This window comes from Leptonychotes weddellii, chromosome 7 (assembly GCF_054177405.1).
Source record: "Leptonychotes weddellii isolate Sample4059 chromosome 7, ASM5417740v2, whole genome shotgun sequence".
NCBI lineage: Eukaryota > Metazoa > Chordata > Mammalia > Carnivora > Phocidae > Leptonychotes > Leptonychotes weddellii.
Window position 1 is genome coordinate 17,758 of NC_138375.1, and position 11,660 is coordinate 29,417.

Here is an 11,660-nt window from a genome sequence, read left to right on the forward strand (position 1 = left end):
CCATAGAAGAGGCGAGAGAATATGTTCCCTCTGGCTCGCCCAAGGCTTCCGCAACTTACTTGACCTGGGAAGTGGCATCTGGGCACGCAGACAGCTTCCCTGGGGCAGCTCTTGCCTGGACCGGGATCTGGGTGGAGGGGTGCCCTTCAGGCCAAGTGATGGAGCCTCACTCAGTCACCATTGGAATCAAAGGGCAGAGAAGGGCCAGGGAAGCTATGAAATCCCAGCGATCTCAGCAAGTATTGCCTGTCTCGTCTCTTCCTCACATTGGGCAGTTTTCAGAAGATGAACGGGTGAGGTAGAGGCCAGGAGACCCACTGGGAGGCTGCTGACCACAGCTGGACATGAGAATCAGGACCCACCTGTGGGTCTGGAGGAGGAGTCTGTCTGGATTTGGGTATCTGCACAGCAGGAGGACATCTCTCCCGAGGAGGATCCACAGTTTGCATTTCACTTCCTCTGAAATAGGTCATTAAAGACATGTCCTTCCACTTTTGCCTGTTTCTTGTATCACAAGTAAGTGTTTGCTTCAGATCTCTTTGAGGAGCATCCTATTTGGAGCATGATTCTTCCCCTGGCTTAAGAACACCATTCTTCTCATAGGCTGGATGTTCACTGGTGGCTCAGGTGTGATTTGTGTTTAGACATCAGACCACCTTGGCATTTTCTAAACAAAATCAGTATTTAGATAATTTCTAATGAGTGAGTGGCCCTGTCTGGTGTGGAGACCCAGGCGTATGGAGGGAGGGGAGCAGACAGACGTGGGGAAGCCCTTGTGGGCATGGGAGCTCCAGAGGGCATCTGACCAATGCCTCGCCACACTGACACAGCAGTGGGAGCTTCCACAGATGAACTCACTGCAGCACGCACCTCCCAGTTGCTGTGCAGCCTGGCCCCTCCGTCAGGACAGATGGCCTGCGTCCTTATCTGCTTCAGGCCCAGGGGATTCACTGTCTTATTTTCAGTTTCTTTAGGAAATTATCTGTATCATGAGCTGTTCAGAGGAGTCTCAGATGTAACCGTTGTCCCTTTAAAAATCGATTTCACGGGCGCCTGGGTGGCTCAGTTGGTTAAGCGACTGCCTTCAGCTCAGGTCATGATCCTGGAGTCCCTGGATCGAGTCCCACATCGGGCTCCCTGCTCGGCAGGGAGTCTGCTTCTCCCTCTGACCCTCCCCTTTCTCATGTGCTCTCTCTCATTCTCTCTCTCAAATAAATAAATAAAATCTTTAAAAAAAAATCGATTTCACAATTTTAACCTCTTTGACTTTTAACTGTTATTGTAGCCTTGCATTTTTTTCCCAAACAAATGAACCCTGTGGTATTTCCTCAGGAAATGTTACATCTAAAAATAGCATTAAATATCTTTTAAACTAAAAGCATTCTGTCTCTACATAAACTTTTGTTGCATGAAAACATAAAGAGCAAATCAGGTACCAAGGATAATGTTTTCAGAATGAACAAATGGGTACAAATCTGTGGTTTTGATAAAGGATGCCCTAATGGTTTTTGTTTAAATTTTTCAAAAATTATCAATGCAATTAAAATGTATTTGCTGTGGGTGAAGTTTTCTGAGTATTAAGTTACATGTGGAACAGCTCTGTCCTTGACACAGGGTCCTCCCCCATTCCCTGCAGACCCAGGATTGCCAGGGAGGGGGGAACCAGAGAAGGGGAAGGCCCCGTAAGAAATTCCACATGCTCCATGGATAATCCTAAAATATAGCATTTCAGGTGTACATTTCAGAATTTGATGGGGTGGAACTTGATTGTGCCTCATGTGACAGCGGCAACCACCTCACTTACAAAGTGTTACTTAGGGTTCCCCTTACAGGCATGGGGGTCAGATCTACTTAATGCAGTCATGGAAACTTCCTCAGTATGCTTCTGCTGTGTGACACTGTGAAGGACCAGGAGATTGCTGCAAGAGGAATCCCCCACCATGCTGAGGATTTGCCAGTACCTTCCTATTCCACAAAGACAACTCAAATACCCAGATATAAGACAGAGCCCAAAAAGGGGACTCTCACATAGCCAGCCTGTGAAAAGTGTCCTCTGCACCTGTCTTTTTTTTTTTTTAAAGATTATACTTATTTATTTGACAGAGAGAGAGATAGCGAGAGCGGGAACACAAGCAGGGGGAGTGGGAGAGGGAGAAGCAGGCTTCCCGCTGAGCAGGGAGCCCGAAGCGGGGCTCGATCCCAGGACCCTGGGATCAGGACCTGAGCCGAAGGCAGCCGCTTAACCGACTGGGCCACCCAGGCGCCCCTGCACCTGTCTTGACTGATGTTTTAAATTACCTGATCCTCTCTTGTATTTCAGGATCTGGAATCCCTTGACACCTATATCCAGAACACACTGTCTGCCCTCTACCCACCTTTTGAGGCCACGGCAGCCACGGTGCTCTGGCAGCTGTTCAGTGTGGCAGAGAGACTCCATGGTGGGGATGGGCTGCGCTGCCTCACTGACTTCCTCATCCCAGCCAAGAGGGCCCTACAGCACCTGCAGCAGGAAGCCTGTGTGAGTACCTGCCCTGAGGAGCCAAACCTGTGTGGGACCCTCCTCGGAGGGGACAGAGCCTGTGTGATGATTTTCCCTGCAGAAGGAAACCTGTGAGACTCTCCCCTGCAGGTGACACCTTCCTGCCCTTGACTATAGGGAAGAGACAGGCAAAGTGTTGCTTGGTACCTGGAAAATATTTAAGCTGAGCACATGGAATTCTAGATCCAGGGAAATACACCAGTGATGGAGGCAAAGGAGAACCTGAAATTAAACCAGTAATTAAAGCAGAAATAATTCAAGTGAGGATTTGTTGTTTTCTTTCTGAAAGGAAGCTGTGAGATTAGCCCCAGCCATTTTTCTTTGAGTTTAATCACATAAATGGAGAGCTCTTCCTAGTCCACTCCAGTTTAGGGGTCCATAAGGGTACTGCCTCAGCTCTTTTCCTCTGCCTTCTGGCTCCTTTTTTCCCTAATCCTAAATGATGAGTGAAATAAGGCTCTGTGTTCCCGAAACAGGCTTCTCAGGCCTCCCAGGGGTACAGCCCACTCTGTCCACAGGTATCCATTCTGGTTCCCCCAGTGAACTTTCACCAGAGTCTTTAAACCCAGCCTAATAAATTTCTTAGGTGCTTAGTTTGTTTCTGGGGATTTCTTTTTCCTGAGTGGTATTCCATTGTATGGAATATACCACAATTTGTTTACTTATTCATGGATTGATAGACATTTGGGTTGCTTCTAGTTTTAGAATATTATGTATAAAACTGCTAAAACATTTGCATACAAGAATCTATGTGGGTTTGTTTTCTTGGGTAAATAGCTAGAATAGCTAGAAGTGTGATTGCTGGGCCACTTCCAAACTCTTTTCCAAGTGGCTGCACCATCGTGCACTCCCATCAGCAGCTTTGGAGAGCTCCAGTTGCTTAGCATCCTCACCAAAACCTGCTATTGTCAACCTCTTTAATTCTAGCCATTCTATTACCTGTGCAGTCGTGTCACAGGTAAAGTTGTGGTGTTAGTTTGCAGCTCCGTAATAACTACAGATGTGAGGTATCTTTGCCTGGACTTATTTGCCTTTTATATACCCTCCTTGTGATGTGTCAATTCTAATCTTTTATCCATTCTTTTTTTTAGAAAGATTTTATTTATTTATTTGACAGAGAGAGACACAGCGAGAGAGGGAACACAAGCAGGGGGAGAGGGAGAGGGGGGAGAGGCATGCTTCCTGCTGAGCAGGGAGCCCAATGTGGGACTCCATCCCAGGACCCTGGGATCGTGACCTGAGCCGAAGGCAGACGCTTAACAACTGAGCGACCCAGGCACCCCTCTTTTGTCCATTCTTAAAAAATGCATTTGTTCTTTGGGTGTTGAGTTTGATAAGTTCTTTAGAGATTTTGGATACTAGCCCTTTATCTGATATGTCATTTGCAAATATCTTCTCCCATTCTGTTGGTTGTCTTTTGGTTTTGTTGATTGACATTTTCTTTTTTTTTTTCATTCATTTCATTCATTTTTTCGATTTATTTTTTTAAATATCCAATCAGATAATTCCAAATATATAAGGTTACAAAAGCAGATTTTTGTCTGTAAGGGCCAGGACTGGGGTAAAGCAAGCAAGGCACACGGCATAAAATTTAAGGAGGGCACTCACTGACAGATTTCTGCAATGTCTTCTTGTTGAGTTCTAAGAGTTCTTTATATATTTTGGATACAAGGTCTTTATCCCATATATGGTTTGCAAACATTTTCTCCCAATCTGTGGGTTACCTTTTCATTTCCTTAATATTGTTTTAGGAAGAGTCAAGGTGTTTAATTTTGATGAAGTTCTCTATTTTTTTTATTTAGTTTTCTGTGTCCTGAGGACTTTACTTTTAGGCCTAAGATCCATTTTGAGTTAATTTTTGTATATGGTGTGAGGTAAGCATCAAATTTGTTTGTCTTTCCACATGTCTGTCCACCTGCTCTAGCACCATTTGTTGAAAAGGCCATCTTTCCTCCATTGACCCACCCAGGCAACTTTGTGGAAAATTGTCAGTACAAGTGTGAATCTGTTCCTAGACTCTGTTCTGTTCCACTGATCTCTAAGTCTCTCTTTCCTCAAGTACCGTGGTTTTATTACTGAACCTTTATAGTGAGTGTCCTGAAATCAGCTGGTGTAAGGCCTCCAACTGTTATTCTAATTCCTTTGCATATCTGTATGAAATTGAGAATCAGTTTATTTATACAAAGCATCCTAGGAGTTTTGGTTAAGATTGCTTTAAAGCCATAGGTCAATCTGGAGGAACAAGGTCTTGGAGTATCTTTTTTGTAGGTTATTTTCGAGGCAACCTTGAAACTAATGACAGCCAGGTTGTACGTATACTGCAGTGAGCTGCTGCAACGAGTCATGCCTCGATCTTACAAAGTAAGATCTCGAGCTGGGCGCCAGGGTGTGCAGTGCCGGTAGCCGCCTGCGCACCCCCTACGAGCAGGTGGTCAGGTACCAGCGGCACCCTTCAGACAAGCATCGCTTCATAGTGCTCGTGAGGCCTTCTGCGTTGGAGTAAATGAACTGAGAAGACAATTTATGGAACTTAATCCTAACCATTTCCAAAGTGCTGTGCTACATACTCCTTTTCCAAAAAGAGTTATGGAATGCAACGGACATGAGTATCACTATGTGTCAAAGGAAATACTTGAAATCCTCATGAATATCACAGGATGCTCGAGTATGGTGGATGCTGTTCAAACAGTCCTTAGTGAAGGAAAGATCTGTGTCATGGACTTTAGAGCCTCAGGGTATTCAAGTAGCTCAAACCCACAAACTGAAGCCCTATGTCATATTTATAAAGCCATCTAACATGAGTTGTAGGAAGCAGTCTTAGAAAAATGCCAAGATCATTACAGGCTACTTTGTGGACCTGAAGTTTAAGGACGAAGATCTACAAGAGCTCAAAAAAATGGAGACACAGTTTGACTAGTTTTTTGATCATGTGATTGTGAATGACACATGCAAGACGCATGTGTCCAATTGTCTACAGTTGAGAAGGCCCAGGAGGAGCCTCAGTGGGTACCGGCAACATGGATTTCCTCAGATACTAAGTCTTAAGGAGGCCTTCTGCTGAGTGCTAGAGCTGTAACAACGTTCGTCTATTACAGAGCTCTGGAGTAACAGCTGCAATGTAAAACAGCAGTATTTGTCCCATTATAATATGTGCAACTTTAAAAGGAGTGCAGTTTATTAATTAATCTTATTTGAAAAATTATTTGCTTTCATGTATGTAGAGTTACCTCCTTGGCTTTCAAAAAAAATCATTTCCTTTACCTCATATGCAGCAATGGTAAGAGTACAAACAATGTTAAGCCGCTGAGTATGAGAACTTCTCATAGATTTTGTATGGTCTTTGTACAATTCAGATAAAAGAGCTTCCCTAAATAAAATAAGTAGTATTTAACTTCAAAAAAAAGGTAAGATCTTTATTAATCAGTACCTTTTATTACTCCATTGGTATTGAAGTAGGGCTTTAAAAAAAACTACCACTGGATGACTTTGATTTATTAAATTCTTTGAATGTCTTTTATTTTTTTTTAAGATTTTATTTATTTATTTGACAGAGAGAGAGAGCAAGAGAGCACAAGCAGGGGGAGCTGCAGAGGGAGAGGGAGAAGCAGGCTTCCCACTGAGCAGGAAGGCTGATGCGGGGCTCGATCCCAGGACCCTGAGATCATGACCTGAGCCGGAGGCAGTTGCTTAACCGACTGAGCCACCCAGGCGCCCTCTTTGAATGTCTTTAGCTGGAATGACCATGGCAGAGAAATGACCAAGGATGTCCTAGATTTGATTCTTTGTGTGAAGTAGTCTACACAGAGGATGTTTTCCTTTGTGATTATGTACCTTTTGCACAGTTAAAGGGTGTTGATTGGTAGGAAACAGAGATAAACTACAGCACAGGGAACAAAAATGCCTGTCCCCTTTCAAAGGTGTGTTTTAAAAAGCTATTTTGACCTAATCTTTTGCCTTCTTTCTTCTGTTAAGTTTCTTTTTCCTTTCATTTTAATCATAAGTCATCCCCCTTCCCACTTAAAAAATTGCTTATTTTCTAAAAATGCCGTATGAATAATTCTACTCTTTAATATCAATGCATATTCACAAGTACATAATTTAATAAGCACAAAATGAAATTTAGGGATATCCCTACTATTTGCACATTTATATTGCTTTTTAATTTTTAATAAAGAAAATAAAATTTGATCATCTGTATGACATAGGAGAAAATGAACTTATCTCAACAACTATGAATATAAACATATCTTAGTTAATATAAATCAAGGCAGTTTTTATTTATTTACCTGCTATTGTCAAAGTATGTGGCTTGAAGAGCATTACTAATCATATCAATTTTAAGATAAGTTGTCATATTAACCTAAGATTCCAACAACCACCATTCTTCCATCTCTTTGTAGATACAAGAAATGCTTAGAGCCACTCATCAGCTTATCTGTGACTTCCTTTTATCACAGTTTGGCTCAAAAAATGTCTGGGGAAGTTAAAAGTAATCAGAAAGATATAGAAATAGAAGGTTTGCATGATGGGGAGGAAGCAGGGGCTTACAAGAAAGAAAATAAAATCAGATGGAAGCCAGAAAAGGAGGGAACAAAGCAAAGGCATGGGAACATATACAGTAACAGGATGAAAGCAAAGTTATGAAATGGTAGCCCGGCAAAATTCTAACCAAAGATAACTGGTGTAGCTTTATTCATAACAAACTAAACATAGTAAAAGGCAAAATGCATCATCAAGGCTGAAGTGGATCATTGAGTAATAATGCTGGTAACAACCAGGAGTACAAAACAGTCTGTAAACACCAAACAACATAGCCTGAAAGGCTTGGAGCACACACTGAGGGAATTACAAGGGGTAAACATAGTCATAATGGGAGATCTCACCTCTCTCCAAAGCAAACAGATAAGCAGACCACATATTGCTTAGAGTATATGTCTGAAGACCTGATTTCTCTCTTCCACCCATGGGCATGCATAGTAATCTTAGAATACACATCCTTCCCAAGTACACGTGGAACAGTTTCCAAAATTTGATAAAATTCTGGTCTGATCTGTAGATTCAGTGCAATCTCTCTCAAAATCACAGGAGTGTTTTTTTGCAGAAATAGAAAACTCTATCCTTACATTCCTGTGGAATCTCAAGAGAGTCCAAGTAGCCAAAAGAATCTTGAAGAACAAAGTTGGAAGACTCACATTTCCTGATTTCAAAACTCATTACAAAGCTACAGTAATCAAAACAATGTGACACTGCCGTAAGACAAACATATAGACCAGTGGGACAGAGTAGAGAGCCCAGAAATAAGCCCTCATATATAGGGTCAAATGATGTCTGACAAGGTGCCAAGACCATTAACTGGGTAAGGATCATCATTTCAACAAATGGTGGTGGGAAAACTGGACATCCACATGCGAAAGAATGAGGTTGGGCCTTACCTCACACCATACACAAAAATTACCTCAAAATGGATCAAAGACCTATGAGCAAGAGCTAAAACTATAAAACTCTTAGAAGAAAACATAGGGGAGAATCTTCATGACATTGGATTTGGCAGTGATTTATTGGAAATGACACCAAAATCACAGGCAACAAAAATAACAAGAGATAAATTGGATTTCATCAGAATTTAAAACTTTGTTCTTAAAGGGCACTATCAACAGAGTAAAAAAGCAACCCTCAGAATAGGAGAAAATATTTGCAAATAACATATCTGATAAGAGATTAATACCCAGAAAAATGAAGAACTCCAAAAATTCAACAATTACAACAACAACAAACCCAAGTTAGAAATGGACAAAGGATTTGAATGGATATTTCTCCAAAGGAGATATTGTTGGTCCACAGCACTCTTGGGAGCTTTCCAGGTGTAATCTGAAACTGTCCCTTGTACTCAGAGGGCAGGAAGAGACTGAAGAAAGAGGCGGCTGCTCCAGATTGGCGGGTGGCGGTTTTAATAAACAAAAGGAACTTACATACAAAGCAGCAAGATGGATAGAACCCACCTCTGCCCACGAAATCATATAAGTTTATATGGAGGCCTCAACCAGGTTCAGTCACATATACCATGCAGGTGTTCTCAACACCATGTCCCTGTCTCAAGTCTATGTCCTTGAAGCAGCCTCTGGTAGTGGGAAAGGCAAGCGGAACCCACACCCAAGGACAGGGGAAGTAGGTGAGGAGCTTCCAAGAGCCCGGGTCCAGCTTACAAGTCAACTGGTGGTTGTGTCTTTTCCATGACCTTCCTAACAGATATACAAATGGCCAATAAGCAAATGAAAAGATGCTCAACTTCACCAATCATTAGGGAAATGCTTCTTATGTGGAATCTGCCCCAGACCTTATGTATGAGTAGGGATGATCGTATTAGTCCCATTTTTCGGATGAGGAAACTAAAGTACAGAAGTGGAAGGCACCAATTACAGATCGTACATGTACTAGTGATATATATTGTGTGCCCTGCACCTCTGCCTTATCATTCAGTAGGTACCTCTCCACCATCCTGGCAAGACTGTGGCTCTCTGTGTTCTATCCCATTGTCAGACACCACCTTCAGGGATGGGCACATGATCTACTGCTATAGACCGAATGTTTGTGTCCCCCACAAAATTTGTATATTGAAACTTCACTTCCAATGTGATGGTATTAAGAAGTGGGACCGTTGGGAAGTGATTCAGTCAATCCCATTCATGCCTTTATAAAGGAAGTCTCAGAGGGCACCCTTGCTCCTTCTGCCATATGTGAGGACACCGCAAAAAGCTGGTCATCTTTGAACCAGGAAGCTGGCCCTCACCAGACAACACACCTGCCAACACCTTGGTCCTGGACTCCCCAGGCCCCCAGAGAGTGAGAAAGAAATTTCTATGTTTATAAGCTACCCAATCTATGGTATTTTTGTTACAGCAGCTTCAATGGACTGAGACACCCAATTTGAGTCTTACCTGGGCTTGTGTAAAGATATTGCAGACAAGAAATCCTCTTTCTACTTGCTTTTTGTATCAGGAGGATTTTCACCTTAACCCAGCCTGTCTGCATAGTGAAACCAAGTGGAACAAGGGAGAGAAACGGCGCCAGTGACACATTTGAGCCCCCTACTTGGGCTAGGTCTGAAGCTCCTCTCCTCCAGGCTTCCCAGTGACCCAAGACAAATTCATCTTACAACCCAGAGAGCCTTGATTAATCCATAAACTGTCCCATCACCTATGTTCATTCATCCTGGGGCTCACCCTCCCTGTTCCATTTCCCTTGCACCTGGCTGCAGTCCTACTACCTTTCAAAGGCCAGGATAACCACTGCTCTCCTCTCCAGCTCACTCCCCCAGACGATGCCTGAGCAGAATCTCTGTCCTCTGTGTCCCCACAGCACTTGGCGCTCTCCACTCGTCAGCCTGCATTATGGCTGTCTGGGTGTCCCTGCCAGGTGGTACCGGACAGGGGTTAAGACCACAGGCTCTGCAGGAGGAAAGACGTGGGGTCCCTGCTCTGCCACTGCAAACTCTATACAGACCTACACCAGCCATCGCTCTGATCCTTGATTTTGTTCATCTGTAGAGGAGGGTAGCAATAGTACCCACCTGCAGCAGACACTTAACTGTAGCGTACGGTCACTCCCAACCCTTGGAGACATCCACTTTCCCAGCATGCCTTGTAACCAGGGGCGATCACTCACTCCCTTATTGCCAATGAGAGATAGAAGTCTTCTGGGGGTGAAATGTTCATAAGAACATGTTCCCCTCAGAAAGGAAAGACACATGAAGCCACTTTTCCCTGCTTGGGACACTGTGTATAAAGATGTGACCATTAGGCTGGGGCAGCCATCCCCATGCCCATGGGATGACCAGCATCAGGATGAAACACATGCACATGAAGGGCTCTGAATTAGAGAGCACCCGGTTCTCAAAGGTGTCACTGAGCCTCTGCTCAGACCATGGGGCTTGTCTTCTTCACATTTTGCAGGGGGAGAATTCATCCTCTCCATCGCTTAGCCAAGAGTCACCAGGCATCTTGTTACCTGTGGCCTGTGAGTCCCACCAGCAGATCATCTTGTGGGGTAAGGGTTCAATGCCATGATGCATGCAAAGTGCTGAGCATGTTGTTGGCACCCAGTAAATGTTGGTTAAAGTCAGATCCCAACCATGCCCTTTGGGATCTGGGTGATAGAGCAGTTTTCAGGCCAGGATGGGGAGTGCCAGAGCTGAGGTGTGAGAGCTACACAGTCCTCCCACACTCTCCACCCTGAGTCTGCACAGACCCCCAGGAAGGGGGCCCCTCCCATTGACCGTTGGCCTCGGACCTCTGCTTCCAGAACTTTCTGTCATGAAGTTCATTCCTGGGGCTCACACTGCTGACCCCCCTGCACACCTTTAGGCCACAGCTCAGGTTGAACTTCTCTCCCTGGTGGCCCTTGGGATTCTCATTGCTGCTGACCACAGGGCTGGACGATTCCTGGATCTTTATGTCCAGTGTGGGGCGGGCGCTCACCACGCAGCAAGGACACTGGCCACACCTGAGTGCCCCCATGGGGCTTCACGGGACCCCACATCCACACCCTTCAACTTCCATGGCCTCAGATTCTGCAAAAGCATCTGACACCCAGGTGGGGCTCCAGGCCCAATGATGGGGTTGGTATTTTAATTAGAGCAAAATTGGGGGGGTGTTTCTAACAATGGTCTGTGTGAAGAGTTTCTCATAGCACAGAAAATGCTGTTGTATTTTTGTGTTGGGATCTCAACCATTAGAAATACACTGGAAAAATAATGAAATGAAACACACATAAATGTTAACAATGCTAACTTCTGGGGGTTGATGTTGGGATTATTATTTTCTTTCTTTCTGAATCCTCCAGGTTTTGCAATGCCCAGGTATTATTTTTCCAATTTGAAAATCTTAATTTTTAATTAAGCATGGCCGCAGGTGCCCAGTAAATACTAGCTTCATTTGTGCCAGACCCTACCCCCAACCCAGGCTGCGGGCTCCTGGAAGGCTGGACGGTGCCCCCTTCCTGTGGCCCAGGGCAAGCGCATGGCGGGAACCCCATTAATGAGGCCTTGGCTCTTAGGAACATACCAGTGTATTTAAGGTACAATTTCCAAATCCAGATGTATGAAAACATTAAGTATTTTCTAGAC

General features: G+C 44.1%; 1 protein-coding gene across 1 annotated transcript in view; it reads left to right on the plus strand.

The window, feature by feature from the left end:
• Positions 1-2,302: 2,302 nt before the first annotated feature.
• PLEKHG4B (pleckstrin homology and RhoGEF domain containing G4B) overlaps positions 2,303-11,660 on the plus strand; it is a gene marked incomplete at its 5' end in the record, with an annotated part of 54,247 nt that continues 44,889 nt past the window's right edge. Inside the window, one exon of the mRNA XM_081825779.1 lies at positions 2,303-2,518. Within this exon, the coding sequence (XP_081681905.1) occupies positions 2,303-2,518 (216 nt within the window). The remainder of the gene's footprint in view (positions 2,519-11,660) is intronic.